This window comes from Mustela nivalis (genome assembly GCF_964662115.1).
Source record: "Mustela nivalis genome assembly, chromosome: 1".
Classification (NCBI taxonomy): Eukaryota; Metazoa; Chordata; class Mammalia; order Carnivora; family Mustelidae; genus Mustela; species Mustela nivalis.
Genome location: NC_139020.1, coordinates 91,444,325 through 91,461,039, shown reverse-complemented (window position 1 = coordinate 91,461,039; position 16,715 = coordinate 91,444,325). Strand labels below are relative to the sequence as shown.

General features: G+C 37.0%; 1 protein-coding gene across 17 annotated transcripts in view; it reads left to right on the top strand.

The window, feature by feature from the left end:
- The window catches only part of MECOM (MDS1 and EVI1 complex locus), a 545,117-nt gene that overhangs the window by 260,352 nt on the left and 268,050 nt on the right, over window positions 1-16,715 (top strand). For all 17 annotated transcript variants that reach the window (XM_082741486.1, XM_082741488.1, XM_082741487.1 and 14 more), the window contains one exon: window positions 3,249-3,586. In XM_082741486.1, the coding sequence (XP_082597612.1) occupies window positions 3,249-3,586 (338 nt within the window). The remainder of the gene's footprint in view (window positions 1-3,248; window positions 3,587-16,715) is intronic.

Genomic DNA, 16,715 nt, shown 5'->3' with positions numbered 1-16,715 from the left:
TGAATAGAGCCAAGAGTCTTTTTCCTGGCTTTGTGTGACCTATATAAGTTGTTCTTTAGGTTTAATTGGAATTTTTTGCCATTGTAAACAGAATTGCATTCAGGCTCTACATTCAAATTCTTCTGTGCAGCAGCCTGGGCACACATGTGTACTTTGTCTCCACAAGAATTGAAATCTAATGCACTCGTTTAGTTTAGATTATGCATTGGGAGAGTTTGTGGGTAACTCAGAGGTCATGAGGTCAGCTATGCCAGTGGGGGGGCCCAGATGGATTTGTCTCTATCCTTTTTTAAGATTTGAGATCACTTTGATGGAACTGACAGTATGAGTGATTTAACCCTTTGAGGAAATAGGGGAAATTTTACTGACTTTTAATGGATAATTACTGGAGGAAATAGTTCTATTCACTTGGATGCCTTTTGGTTTCCTGCTGCTTAAGTGGACAGGTCTATAGATTATACAATACTTCCAAATTATAGCACTTACTTCTTGAGAAAAACAAAGTCTGCACAATGTGTGATAAATCCCTTTAAGAATCTGTAAAGTAACTCTGCATTTGCAGTGGTTAAATGTTACAATTCTAGAGAGATGGTTTTTTACATTTTTTTAGCTGTATCAAGAGCGCTGCTGAACTTTTAGCTCCTAGGTTGAAGTGCAAAATCTCCTTGAAGGATAGATTTAGATGGACTTTATCAAGGGTGTTTGGACCCTGAAGTGTATTTCTCTGATGATATATCTTTGGGGGCATTACTAAAATTGTTTCTTTTGATGCTGGGTTGGGAGAAAAGTTTATAATCTGTTGTGTTCTCTTTCTATGGGTTTAAAGGTATTTAAAGGATCAGAATGGTTTTTTGTATTTGGTAGAAACATATTGACTTGGTTTAATAGTTCAACAAAATTATATGTTTAGGTTATCTATTTAGTAAGTATTTAGTAATAAGCACCTTTATGCAGATCACTTGGAGAATTTCTAAGAGCTGTGAGTTCTGAGTCTTCCCTTTATGGGCCAGTTTCCTAGTTGGAATAATAGAGTCCTTCATATTAAACTAAAGAGCAATGCATGGCATTATTTGATCATCAGATTTGGAGGGTGGATTTTGTAGGGAGTCAAGGAAGGGGGATACTTGTGTTAAGTGGAATGGTGAGGGGACAAGCTAAAAGTTGACCTGAGAGGATGACTAAGTTGGATGGGCAGAGGGGTGGAGATAGGGTGACCCAGCAGGAAGAACTGCATAGGAAAACTCACTGAGCTTAGAAGACAAGGATAAGCATATTCTGGCCCAAGGTTTTCTACAGAGGAGTGCTGAGAATCAGAGAGAATGGGAGAATGGTTTTAAAATAAGAGCAATTTTATTTCAAGCCCAAGAACTCTGGATTTTCCCTGTGAACACTAATTACTGTGAATACTAATTATGAATTATTGGAGGGTGTATTGCATGGGAAAATGGGTGTGCTGGGAAAATAAATTTAGCAGCTTTGTACAGGCTCAGTGTTGAGGGATATTGGAGATTGGAGGCGAGAGGTCTGGAGGCATATTTAGAGGACTGTTAGAGAATTCAGGAATTAATATGTGGATAAAATGAATGAGATGAAGGTAAAAATCTTACAAGGGCAGCATTTAATGACTGTACAGATTAGAGGTTGAAGGAGAGAAAATGTCCATGTTATTTTAGAACCTTGAACATGGATAATTAGGGGAAAACAGTAATCTTAATAGACATGGTGAAGCAGTGGGGAGACTCAACTTGAGGGCGGATGATAATCTACAAGATTTTGGATATAATGAACTTGGATGATAATGGGCTTGTATGTTCAATTCAGATGTCTCATAGGAATAAGGTTGGGTTCTGGTACTTGGGTTGTGCTTGGTTAAAATGGCGTTGTCTTATTATTTGACTTAGGAACCAAGCACTTAATTAGAAAGATATTTCTGCATGTGATATCCCTTTATACTTCATAAAACTTTAAGAGGAGTCAGCACTTGATCAACAATTGTTAATGAATGTCATAGTGGATAAATTTCCATAATGAATCAGATAAGGAATTTGACTAGAGCTCAGGTTTTGTACCCCTAGTCCAATAAACTACCTTGGAAGGTTTTAATAATTAGTAGAACTGCAGGGTTGCTAGCATCTTAAAGGTCATCTATTCTAGTCATCATCCAAAGCTGAAATTCGTCCATATTATTCCTAATTTATGGCTATCTAGGCTATGTTAGAAGTCCTTTAATGGGAACTTAAAGCAACTCTGGATGGATCCGATTGACATTGTCTCCTTATAATTTTAACTCATTTTTCTTAGTTTTCTCTTTGAAGGTCTACAAATCAAGCAAATCCGTCCATAATCCCTGTAGACAAGAAATTTATGTTTATTTGCTTTAAGATAACTGAAATCCCCTTCAGCTGGTGAACTGGTGGGAAATTCACACTCAATCACAATTCTTTAACCCCCAACAAACTGTATAAAAGATTTTAGGGTCTGAAATGGTGCACTCATTTATTTCAGGTAGAGGTGCTGTGCTGCCTTGTGGAGTCCTGAGAGCCTTCCGTGTGAAGTGTTCAGACTCCTTGTTACTCTGCCTTGCTTTCCCCTCTGGAAAACTCACCTATTTTCTTTAATGATTTTGTTTTCACAAATGTCTAGAGAAATCACTAGCTTCAAGTAGCTTTAATTCTCTGCATAAGCTGTTGATGCAAAGACTACCAATGGTTTGGTGATGTGTTCGAAATAGGAAAGATAAAAAACAAACACAAAGTAATACTCCAATAAATAGTCCAGCTACATAGATTTAAGCCTTGTTGTCCATGGCAGCCCTTGGAATCTTTGATAGTTTTCTATAATGTAGTCTAAGATACATTGCATGATACAGCTTTCCAATACATTGTATAATGATATCACCTTCCAATTTAGGATGTTTGTGGGGTTGTAGGTACACATATATTTACTTCTTATCTATACTTTATTTAGACCAATAATTAAATTGCTGGTTGTTTCCCAGCTAAATAATGGCTTGAGCTGGCCCATGAGAGCATTGGCTGTTGAAGATTAGCTCATTTGATTTATAGATTCACCGCAGATAAACCAAAGTCCCCATCTGTGAACCACAGAGACTTCAACGCAGGCATATTTTAACAATAGCCTTCCCTATTTTTTCTTCAAAGAACAACAACTGAATACTGGGTACTGAGCTGTGGGATTTTGATTCTTCTGTATTAGTTGGAATTCACAAAGTTATTATTTGTTCACAGGTAATGAGTGTGTATATGGCAGCTACCCTGAAATTCCTTTGGAAGAAATGTCAGATGCAGATGGAGTAGCCAGCACTCTCTCCCTCAATATCCAAGAGCCATGCTCTCCAGCCACATCCAGCGAAGCATTCACACCAAAAGAGGGCTCTCCATACAAAGCCCCCATCTACATCCCTGATGATATCCCCATTCCTGCTGAGTTTGAACTTCGAGAGTCAAATATGCCTGGAGCAGGACTAGGAATATGGACCAAAAGGAAGATTGAGGCAGGTGAAAAATTTGGGCCTTATGTGGGAGAGCAGAGGTCAAACCTGAAAGACCCCAGCTATGGATGGGAGGTAAGAATACATTTTGAGTTTATACATTTAAATGTATTCAGATGTGTGACTAATAGATCAGCTTTTAAAGTGGATATAAAATAAGCAAATTCCAAATGTTACCAAATGTCTTCAAATAGATCTTTAAGAACAAACCTTCTTTGTAATCTCGCTTCTTGTTATAAACAAAATGTTGCATAAAGGTATACCATGATAGAGAAGAACTCAACTTATGAATGGTAAAGAATAGTATCAACTTAACAAACATACCAGAGGAAACAAATGCAGTTTTTATAATTAGCATTTAGAAGCTTCAAATGTGGCCATCCACATAGTATGTGGCATAAGCAAATAGACGTCATCTTGTGACAAGCTTATTGTATTTTATCTTTTCTTTGGCGGCAAGGCTTGGAACATTGGAGGAAACACTTGTTTTCTTGAGTTAATTTGGTTTTATTTTGTTCTACGTGGTCATTTTTCTCCGCGTTCTAATATATTTTGCTACTCTTGTGATAACCCTGCATTGATTCTTCATGTTTCTGGAACATGAGCCCTGTACTGAATTCTGTGATGGTTCTTTATATTCAGATTGATTTAATGAATAATTCATACATGAAAATGATGGCAAAAAACAATATGAAAATTAGTTGCTGGTTTTAGCCATGCTTTTCACAGAAACCATCTTGATAATATCTAAGAATGATAAGTTACAGTCTGATTACAAAATCAAAGTAAATTTTATTTCAGTAAGAACAGGTAACTATGTGATGCTGAGCTTATAATTTTTGTAAAGATTCTGTAGCTTTATCTACTTTCCATTATTTTTCTACTTGAAAACTTACGTGGTTAAATCATAACATTATAATTTCTGGAAAACCTGGTCTATATCTGCAAAATGTATAGGCAATTTCCATATTAGCAAGGAAGTGTTTTTTGGAGACATGATTGACCCTTGGTTTCCTAGTATTTCAGTTAGACAGAAATCAGATAAACTAGATTTATTTAGTATGTTCTCTTAATATTTATGGTCATTAATAGAATATATGGTCAGCATTTTAAATAGAAATAAATACACAGTGCCTTCAGGACTTAATTTCAATTTTTTGTCCCCTTATTTTATATGTATCCTTTTGTAAAATCTGTGCAAAATGCCTCAATCAAAACAATTCCTGTCTAAATTCTAAAATGCTGAAAGTTAAGATCTGGATTTGACGTGCTGACAAGTAAGAAATCCTTCCTTAGTTTTGTTCTTAGCCACAGCTCAGGTAAAGTTGTGGTTTGGCTACACTGCTTTTAGACACATATATCGATAAGAGATTTTTTTTAAAAATCACTGTAGCATTAACTGATATGTGAGTTGAATAAGTTTTAAACTAAATGCGTAGAACTTTACGTCATTTTTGTTCTCCTTGAAATAAAGGCTATAAACATTCTAGTAATAAGTAACTCATTAAACTTTTATTACAAAATCTCCAGAGCTAAACAACAAGTTCAGTACTGCTCGAGATTATCCAGAAGGCTTGGGATAAACCAAAGCTTAATAACAAAATAATTTTGCAGTTACAGTGCTGATAAATGCAGGACTATGTCTCCTTCAACAGGATGCTTATGGATTGGGGGATGAACCTGGGGAAAATTTAGCATTTAGAGGAAATTTAAAAATAATTATTTTTCTCTTTGGGAGTAGAATGTCTTCAGTATATACACAGGAAAATACTTACCTTGAGAAACGTAAAATGATTCTTTTCATTATGTTAAAACTGAGTTGTTTTATTGGTTGGAATTCAAGGTAGTTCATAACTCTGGCTAAAGATCACCCATTTCCTCTCTCTCAGGAATTCAGTTGATGGTTAATTCAGTAATTTTCTGCACCATTTTAATTGTTGCCCTCACTTTCGAGAGTGTGGATTATCTGCTCTAGATGTGTTAATGAACAAAACCAGGGAAAGGGCTTTTTTGGTGATTTTGGCAATCTTGTTACCCATGGAGGAGTACTTGAGCTCTTGACTCTAGAGTGTTCCCCCCCCTTCTAATCTTACCCTAGTTCATACAAAACCCAGTCGTGATCAACAAAGGCACTTTCACAAAGGCATCTCGCCCTACTCCTGCGTGCTCATTTTTTTTTTTTTAAAGATTTTATTTATTTGACAGAGAGATCACAAGCAGGCAGAGAGGCAGGCAGAGAGAAGGGGAAGCAGGCTCCCCGCTGAGCAGAGAGCCCGATGCGGGGCTCGATCCCAGGACCCTGAGATCATGACCTGAGCCAAAGGCAGCAGCTTAACCCACTGAGCCACCCAGGCGCCCCGCGTGCTCATTTTTAATCACTCTCCTGTCATATTTGCCCTCAACGATGGCTGATTTCTCTCTTGTTTGGTTAGACAGATAATTGTGACCAACTAATGTAACCTTGCCTTTTGATACCCTTTCATTTTAAAAAATGATGAATTTAGGGAGAAAAAAACCTGTTAGGCTAAGGAAAATATACACGAACAGTGGAAGTCCATATTCAACAAACAATCATTGAGTGCATACTCTGTAACAGATTCTGCCCTGCTTTCCCTACAGGAACCCAGTTTATCATAACCAAACTAATCATTGCTATCTCTAGTACCATCCTTGCTCTTTTCTACTAATAAATCTCCCCTCCTTGAGCACTTCCTGTATAATAAATTGTATTACCATCTGTCCAGTTGCTGAAGCAAAGAAAATGCTTTGACTACTCTCTCCCACACCCACCAGATATGATTCATAGTTCCCATGTTCTATGGGGCCTCCATTCTTTGCACACACTGGTCTTCCTACCTGGGAACCTCCTTTCCTATCCACCCTTAGCAAGTGTCTATTCATTCTTCAGATTCTTCCCTTCCATGACATTCTCCTTGACCTTTCTCATCAAAATTTAGTATTGCTTACATTTCGCCCCCCCCATAGCACCAGGTAAATCCATGGACAAAGAATTTAAAGCACTGTCTAACTTCCAAATTTCCTGCCTAGCTTCCCTAATAGAGCAAAATATCCAGAGTTCTGTCCTCTAAGTGCAGCGTCCTGATTGTGTCCTATCTGTGGTTTCTGTGGTACTGTCTCATGCTAAGTCCGTTACCTGAAACAACCAGACTGGATTAGTCACCTCAGGCTGCCCTAACAAAGTACTACTAATTGACTGACTGGGTGACTTAAATGGCAGAAATTTATTTTCTAATAATTCTGGAGGCTAGAAGTCCAAGATCTAGGATAGCTGTTTTGGCTTCTGGTGGGGACTCTCTTCCTGGCTTGCAGATGGTCCCCCTCTTGCTTTGTCTTTGCATGGCCATTCCTAGGTGCATGTGTGCATAATATATACATGTGCACACACAGACACACATAACATAGGGGCAGCAGGAGAGTGCTCTCGTATTTCTTCTTATAAGGACACTATCGGACTTATAAGGTCCTATCTGATCATGACCTCACCCTTATGACCTCATAAAACCTTAATTACCACCTGACAGCCCTAGATATCTACAAATATAGGCACATGGGGAGTTAGGGCTTCAACATAATGGATTTGGGGAGGACTAAGCATTCAGTCCATAACACAGACATTTAATAAATAATTGTTTGGTAAAAGAATGAGTGAAAGAATGAAAGAGCAAATGAAAGAATGATGAATGGATAGAGGATTATGTGACTCATAAGAAAAGATAGGGAGTGGGGCTGAGGGAGTTCCATGAAAAAGCTAGAATGTGGATTATAGACTTGTGGAATCAAGCCTTAACTCTGCCACTGTTGTGCAGTTCTAGGGAAATAACTCAAAATTAATTGGTTCATGCATTTTTATTTGACCCACGAGCCAATAACTGCCCTGCGTCATTACTTGTTATATAATTAAAATGAAGTAAAGAAATATGGTAGTCTTTTCAAAGAAAGTTTTTAGGAGAGAAAGCTCAAAGATAATATTGCAGTTAGTGACCACCTTTCTGAACCCTCTTTAAGTGGTTCTTTAAAAGTATAACATATTTCCCCAAAAAAGACACTTTTGGAAAAACATTTTAGTTTGTACTTTAGAGAAATTATGTATTTTTGAAGATGGTTACGGACCAAAATACAGGGTTAAGTAAAATAAGCCGTAGATATCAAAAAATATTATATGTTTTCTCACAAATCAGTATTGATTTAATAAAGAGAAACTTTAAAAATAAATGCTAGAGTCTGGCAGATTGCCACCTTGCAGTGTATATGATTGTCTCTATCAAAAGGTTTTTGAAGACTGGGGAACACTTGATTGTCTCTAGGACCTAAAAGTAATTAAGGATAGGACACTTACCTATCTTTACCTAAGGATAAGTTAATAACTTTAGAGTTACTGATTGACTGAATAATAAAAACAGAAAATTCTGTTAGTTCAAGACAAGTGTTTCCTCGTATGTGTTCTTCTAAAGATGACCATTGTATGATAACATGGAAATTGCATGGAGAGCAGAGGGAATCAGGATTCTGGCATGAGACTTACCAGACTTATGTCTTCTTCAGGGCTCTGTGTGCTAGTTGAGAGATTTGGGAAAAGTTATGTAATATGCAGCTCAGTTTATATATATGGAACATGGTGATAATAATTGTACCTATCCAATGAGGGTTGTAATGACGATAAAATTTGACACTGTGTGAAAAACCTACTAATGAGCCTCCCATCTGCTAGAAGAGCTTAATAAAGGTGAACAAAAACAATGAAAGCTTGGCTGGAATAGAGATTTAGCACAGAGTCATCAGATAGGGCAAAGGGCAACTATATTTTATTCATTAATTTTTATAAATTTTTGTTCTCACTCTAACTTCTTGTTTCCTGGAAGTTCAGTTATCTCTGGGATGGTCTAATTATGTGACTCTGGGTTTATCTGAAAAGGAAGCACTGGTTGTTTTCTAATTAACAGTTAAAACAAGGATTTGGGAGAGATTCATAAATTTCTTTTTAAACCAAATAATAATTTTGGTGGCAAATTTTTAATGGCCTGAGATGGGTCATTGGAAAAATAACGTGAAGTTTTGTTTCCTTGTAATATTGTCACTTAGCACATTTTCTCTGTTTATCTGTTTATCACTTGTCATCCTGAAACTCCTCAAGTAGATATAAGTTAGCTGATGATGCGTCTGTTAGGTGCCAAACCCTCTATTGTATCCCTCTAACCCACAGTTGATCCAGATTACATTGATCAGTTAAAATGCCAGGTATGAGTTTACTTTTTCTCTTTTCAAGCATACACATACTCAGAGGTAGAAAAATGAGGACATGAGTGGTCAGTAAATTTCTCTTATGTTTTGTTAAATAGATGGGAAGGAATAGTAGAAAGAGATTTTGCTGGCATCAGAAATTCATTAAATAATTTTGATGCAGTGCTTTGACAATACATTATGTTCCAGTAATATAATCCTGAAATGTGATATTGGAATGAATGTGTGCCTCCCTATATCATTTAAGAAGGAATAGTTTTCACATTTGTAAGTTTGTATTTGAGTTCTGCACTGATGCCTTGTGTATGGAAACACACAATCTGTATGTTAACTGAAATATGAATATCCATTAAAACAACAACATCAGACTTTCAAGATACCTAACTAACAACTGAGTTCAGAGTCAGACAATCAAGTAATGTATGTTTGGTAATAAAGAAAAAATAGTTTGTGATGTCCTAACATCTCATAGACATCAAATATCTTTGAATGGCAATATTTCTCCCTTATCTCTCTCTAGATTTGCTTGAGCCAAAAATGAATTTTACAGTGATTCGTAGAATGAAATCAATACTTTGGCATTGATTCTAGAGAAAACGTTTATTCATTAATGGGAAAGCAAGTACCCTTGACAAGTTGCATATTCTTAAAGCCAGATAACTAAGTACAGACCTTTGACTTAATAATTTTGAAGTGAATTGATTTCAGTAGAAGGGAAAGAGTATCAACTATCCAAAAGGATGTCTTTAATGGGTAGTTAAGAAAGAGAAATGTTATCTAATATAACAAATGTACATTACCATTACCATAAAACCTTACATTACAAACTGTTATTAAGTTTTTGCAGTGTTATTTAAGGATGATAAATATAGTTTGGATATTCAATTTTACTTTATGAAGAATAACAGAAAATACCAAGATAGTGATGCCTGGTGGCTCAGTTGGTTAAGTATCTGCCTTCAGCTCAGGTCATGATCCCAGGGTCCTGGGATTGAGTCCTGCATTAGACTCTTTGCCCAGTTGGGAGCCTGCTTCTCCCTCTGCCTGCTGCTCCCCTGCTTGTGCTCACTTGTGCCTGTACTCTCTCTCTCTCTCTCTCTCTCTCTGTGACAAATAATAGATAAAATCTTAAAAAAAAGAGAGAGAGAGAAAATATCAAGATAAAAAGTAAAACTTACTAATAGGATCCTGAATAGAATTGTCACTGGGGCCCAAGATCTTATAGACTCTCTTGGAATATAATGAAATCAAGAAAAGAAAATCAGTCTATTTGATTCATTTTGTGCTTCCAGCATACATATATAGTAGGAATTAAATCTCTGGCTATTGAAAGAAAATAGCAGTTTATTCTCCTGAATAAGCAAGTAGGTCCTGGTTCCTGAAGTACCAGGAACTACCTATAGTTTTTCCCAGGGTTCAAGAGGATCCCATCCTGTTTTGTGAGGAGTTTAGGAATCCCCTCATCCCACTCCTACCCCCTCCACGTATGTCCTGTTAATACTCATGGCTTGCCCTTTTTTTGCTTTCCTCCATGAGAGGTATTGATGGAATTCAGTACTTTCAGTACTTTTTTCTAGTACTTTCAAAGTATAGGCAGTGATGTGGACAAGTCTGATATCAAAGTTTTTTTTAAAGTTTCCCAAGTCATCAGTGCACCCATTGTGATGAACACTGGGTAACATATGAAACTGTTGAATCACTGTATTGTACACCTGAAACTAATATAACATTGTAAAAAATAAATAAAAATAATATATAATTATATACTAGACAAAAAACCAGGTAATTATATTAAAATTATTCATCAGTTAAAAAAAAGAAAAGTTAACAAAAGAGGGTGTGCTGTATTCTTCAAAATTTTCCATGTCATCAAAGGCAAGGAAAGGACATGAAAATGTTCCAAATTAAAGGAGAAGAAAGAAACAGAACAACTAAATGTAAATCTGATCTTAGGTAGGATTCTGTCAATTGGCAAAAATGGACTTTGGATAGATAGGATAAATAAAAACAAACAAAGCAGGGGCACCTGGGTGGCTCAGTGGGTTAAAGCCTCTGCCATCAGCTCAGGTCATGATCCCAGGGTCCTGGGATTGAGCCCCACATCAGGCTCTCTGCTCAGCAGGGAGCCTGCTTCTTCCTCTCTCTCTGCCTGCCTCTATGCCTACTTGGGATTTCTGTCTGTCAAATAAATAAATAAAATCTTAAAAAATGAATAACAAACAAAGCAATGTGTTGTACATTCAAAGCTTACAAAATATTATATCAATTATATCTCAATAAAACTTACAAATAATAATATAAAAAATACCTTTCAAAAGGCATGATTGTATTTCACATTGACATAGAGGAAAAACTGAATGACCACCTCAATAGATAAAATCCCAATATATTTTCATCACAAAACCTCTGAGCAAACTCAAAATAAAGGGTGCTACTTTGAATTGGTAGATATATATAAACAGGCTATAGCTGACATTACAATAATGAAGTAATGTTGGACATTTTCCTTCAATGACATGTAAAATTGAGGCTGTCCCTATTAGTACTCTGTTCAAAATTGTCCAAGTCAGTGCAATATGGAAAAAAGAAAGGAATGAATAATCTTTTTTTAAACGATTTTATTTATTTATTTGATAGAGAACACAAGTAGGCAGAGTAGCAGGCAGAGGGAGAGGAAGAGGGAGAAGCAGGCTCCCTGCTGAGCAGGGAGCCTGATGCGGGACTTGATCCCAGGACTCTGGGATCATGACTTGAGCCAAAGGCAGATGCTTGACCGACTGAGCTACCCAGGCACCCTAAAAGAAAGGAATGAAAAGAACAAAAATTTGAAGGGATAAAGCAAAATGTCTATATTCATAAATGATATGATTGTAAATACTAAGAACAAGTAAATTTTTAAAAGTAAGCCTGATAAAAGGTAAATATAAAAAACTGAATTCCTTCATACTTGAAAAAACAATTTGTGTAAGTTTAAAATACCATTTATGTCAAGCAATTAAAATGTTTAATAAGAAAATTCAAATATGTAAAAATAAATGCAAATATTTTAAAATACCTACATTGAAAAATTCAAAACATAGCAGAAATGTAAAGATGACCTATATAGAGAAATCACACTCATTGTTTAGACAGGTCTTGGCCGTTAAGATAGCAGGCCTTCCCAAAGTAACATACTGACTCAGCACAATTCTAATCAAATCTTAGTACGCTTTATTGTGGGAATTTACAAGTTGATTGTAAACTTCATGTGGAAATATAAAAGACCTAGAATAGGAAAAAAAAATTTCCCCAAGTAGCAAGAGTTTTTTTGTTTTACTCTGTGTGCCTTCATGGTCAAGTAGAAATTGCATGTGAGTCACTTATTTTTAAAAGAATATTGGGTGATTTTCTCCCCATTAAGCACTGTATCCTACCAAATGTATCAAAGTGAGTTTCTTTCTTACTCACCCCCATACTTGTGTATGAGTTGCTTAATCAGTAGTGAAACTCATGGGTTCAAAGCATGAAATGTTTAGTAAAGATCCTCTTCTAATAGATTTGACAGTCAATTCTAGGACTTGGTCATTTCTTTATAATAATTTGTTATTCTGAAATACTATTCTAGAATACTTAGTTGGGCCACTGCATCAGGATGTTTCATTCTCTAAGCCTTTTCCTTGAGGGTAAGTTTGGAAGCAGTGAGAAGTAATAGGAAATAACGGGTAGAAATTATCTTTGAAGGATAAGAGAGTTAATGAAGCTTCTTTGCTCCTTAGTTTGCTCAGTGAAGCAGTATGGAGAGAATTTCTTCCAATGATGATCAGTAGTTAATATGGAGAAATGGAGACACTGGGGGCATTTATAAAATAAATAAAGATTGTATTAAGGTAGCATGTTGGCTTCTCAAAGCTTATTTACATTGATAGAATCATACAATACAAATTCTGCCAAAGCACTTTTCTTTATACATAGTTCTGTCCAGAAGTTTAGAAAAATGAATTTGTATTTCAGCTATAAGAAAACTCAGAACTTAAGTGTTACCATCATTTTTGCTCTGCTGCATCTTTTGGCCCTTTGAAATATAGCTGAAGCTGAAGTAGGTCAAATGTTGTGTGCTTTTTAAAGAGTATGCTCTACATGATAATCAGGAGAATTGTCAAGCCAAAAAAATTGCAAACAGGAAGTTGCCAGCTATCACTATGACAAAGAATAATAAAAAGAGATTGTGTGTGTGTGTGTGTGTGTGTGTGTGTGTGTGTGTGTGTATTTAGCAAAGAGATACCAGCAGCTACCTGTTAGTTGGTTATTTCTTTCAAAACAGATTTAATATAACAAAATTTGGGGTACATCACAGAAATTTCACAGTGCCTTTATTATAAGGGGACTTCTTGTGTTGGTAGAAGGTGAACAAACAATACACAGAAATAGCTTACCTCACTGAGGTACTCCATACCATGGTGGGTCCACATGACCAAAGGAGAAATTCTCACAGTTATCTTCTCAGAGGCACATTCATGGCTAGGAACAAAACGAGCAGGTTCAAAATAGAAGTTTATTCTGTGATTGTCGGTCATGCCATCTGTCCCCAGTATCTATTACTTCCAGATCCAAACCCTATCCCACTATTAAGCATGTATCCCAACAGCTTTCAGAACACATTTTTATTCCATCAGTCAACTGCTGCCCTAGACACAGAAAATAATTTGTATCTCCTAACCTACTCCTAGGAAGTCAGTTGAAGAGTGTCATCTGATACAGAAACAGTGTCTCCAGAACCTGCACCACACAACCTTATACACACACACACACACACACACACACACACACATATGGCTTTTATGGTTTTTTCTTTTTAATTGATCATTTTGGAATCTAAATTTTGAATTTGGATTTTGAATCTAAGCATTTCAGGTGTTTGGCCCTGATGCTTTCTCCTTGTAACCCGTATAACCTTGTACCTATATAAAGGCAGTCATTATAAATTTTTTTTAAAAGGCCTGGTAACTCCTTCCAGCCATCCAAAATTTATTTAAAAACTAAATAAATCTTTTTCAGAGCCATCAAATGAGGATTTCATTTATAATGTTCTAAAAAATGTAAAGCATTTCTCCCTATATCTTTATCCTCCCTATTATCTATCATTCACCCTCTTACTCTCAATAGCTCACATATCCAGCAGGTGCTGCTCTCAAAGACTGTCCCCTCTCAAACACTCTCCTCACATCCAAGCCTCTGTCTCTCTGTCTCTCTTTAAATATATGTGTATATGTGTGTGTATAATATATATATTTAATAAATATAGGTCATTAAATATATTTGTATATTTTATATATTTGCATATAACATATATATTTATATATACTATAAAATATAATATATGTAAAGTATATATTTAAAATCATATTGATCAACTTCTCTGATATGGCCTTTTTCCATTTTAGTATTTTTCATTCTGGTGTAGTATATTTTCCATTACCTAGTATCTGAATTTGGCTAATAAACAATGAGTTAGCCATCGATCGGGAAAGAAGGATGGGCAGGGGATGATAGTTACAGATTCCTCTGCTCTGAAATTTCTTCTCTTATTCCTGCCACACTTGCACCTAGAGTTTTCCTTATTCATAGGAAATATGTATATATTTTCTGTGGCCATGACTTATATTTGCTGTGACCATTGGCCGGTCAGCTCACGTCACAGATCCATAGGAGATTCTTTGTGCTTCTTCTTCTTCTTTTTTTTTTTTTTTTGAGATTTTATTTATTTATGGGACAGAGAGAGACACAGCAAGAGAGGCAACATGAGCAGGGGGAGTGGGAGAGAGAGAAGCATGCTTTCCGCTGCGTAGGGTGCCCGATTCAGGGCTCAGTCCCAAGACCCTAGGATCATGACCTGAGCGAAAGGCAGACGCTGAACGACTGAGCCATCCAGGCGCCCAACCTTTGCCCCACCTACCAAGTAGCTGACAGTGGTGTTTTCCTCTGACACTCCAGCTGACCTCCTGGGCTTCCCAGGTGTGCACGGCCTGGCACAGAAACCTCCACTGGTTGGCAGCCACAGGTGTGGATGATTTGTTTTTTCTTTTTTCATTTGTTTAGATTCTTGTGGTAGGAATTCAGCAGGTGTGTAATGCCAGCATAGAATCTCCACCCTGACACAGAGACCAGCTGCCCTCAAAAAAAAAAAAAAAAAAAGATGTTCTTGTTGGTCTTGCAAAGCTGCCAACTTGGATCCCTGTTTTCCTGGAAACCTCACCCAAGGGCAAGACTCTGCCTAACCAAGAAGTTAGGATAAGTTCATCTCTGTAGATGAGCATGAAGAGTCTCCTTATATGAACTTGATCTACAGGTAGGAGCAGGTTACCTAGTTCTGCCCTCAACTTTTTTTTTTCTCCTTCTTTTTTTTCCCTAACTTGAGCTCTACCATTGCAATTACAGGGATGTAGGGAATCCTGGACTTGGTTTCTAAAGAGATATAAACCATGTTTGGGTGCTGTTGACACGTACATTTCTGCTCATTTGAGACTAAATAGTAGAAGCACAGATGGAGATTGTTCTACTGGGCAGGGTTCTTCCATCCTCCTTCCTCTCCTCAGGAATCCACTAATCCTGGGACCCAATCATTTCGGTATAGGGGCAGGTAACCTCAGAGATCATCCCTGACCATCTCTAGCTTTAGCGGAGGGTCATGGGAGGTGAGCTGTGGTTCCTCCCCAGTGTTGTGGGGGAAGCAGATGGTAAAGCCAAGAGCCATTGCCATTTGTCTGTCAGCAGTGTGGGGCTGGGGCCAGAGAACCTTCTCTGGAGGGCTAACTCCTTAACCTTGCCAAACACTTGTACTGTGGCTTCTCTTGGCTAGCTCATGAGCGCTAAAGAAATAGACGTGCACACAACCTTAGATTTCTCAGTTTTCCTTTGTCACAGATTTTCCCTGTTTTTCTTTTTAGAGTCAGACTTGGAGTTTATTTGGTGGTATTTTTACTTGCATACACATAATATAAGATGGGGCTTTCGAGGGTAGGGGAGGCCTGATTTGCCCTATGGGCCCTATACCTCTTCGAATACAGACATTGGTTGTCCATTTCCTTCAGATAATACAAATGCACCACAATGAAATGATGACACGTGTCAGAGGAACATTTGTCTTGGAGGGTAGCAGATGGGATATGTAAATCATACTTGGAAGCAAGGGGTATCACGTGTGAGTATCAGCTAGCCAGTAGGCTAGTCTTTCATTCTGCATCTTAACCTCCCACAGTGCAGATATTTATGTTAATATACATCTGATCTAAGAGCACTAGCTGAAGAGAAGTCAAGGGTAGACATCATATGGACCATTACAATCAGTTCCACAGCTCTGTATTTTTGTAGTGGCAGTCATATATTCATCTTTAGCTATATTATTTTAATCATGGCATCTCTCGAGAATCTAGTTTTTCTGTAATAATATGTAAGATAAAATCTTGACATGGAGCTCTGCAATTGAAGGTCGTGGATCATGTGTCCAGCATTTAATTAGGACTTACTTTATATCTAAGTCACTGCCTCCCGTTAAGAGATGAGGAGGAATTAAAAATAGCTCCATTGCCCAGTGGATGATACTCCAAAAGAAAAGAATTATCATTGTGTTTAATAAGAGAACTGACAAGCAATCATAATTCTTTCCATTAAGTAAATATGTTAGAAAAATTTATTATGAAATGACACATTATGCGAGCCAGGAATCAAAGATGACATCCTTGCATTAAATACGGTAGGTGCCATTAAGGAAAACAGTCAATATGTCACCAAGCCATGGCCTGTAAAAATTAAATTGATTTGGTAAATGTAAGTAAGATAGATCTGTTTGCTTTCATCATCAATTTTGAGTGGGTGAACAGGTGATGTCACCAACCTGGGAGCGATAAAGATGCAGGACCATCTGGAAAGGCAAGTGATGAATGGGGAACTGCTTTTGGATAGTGACAGT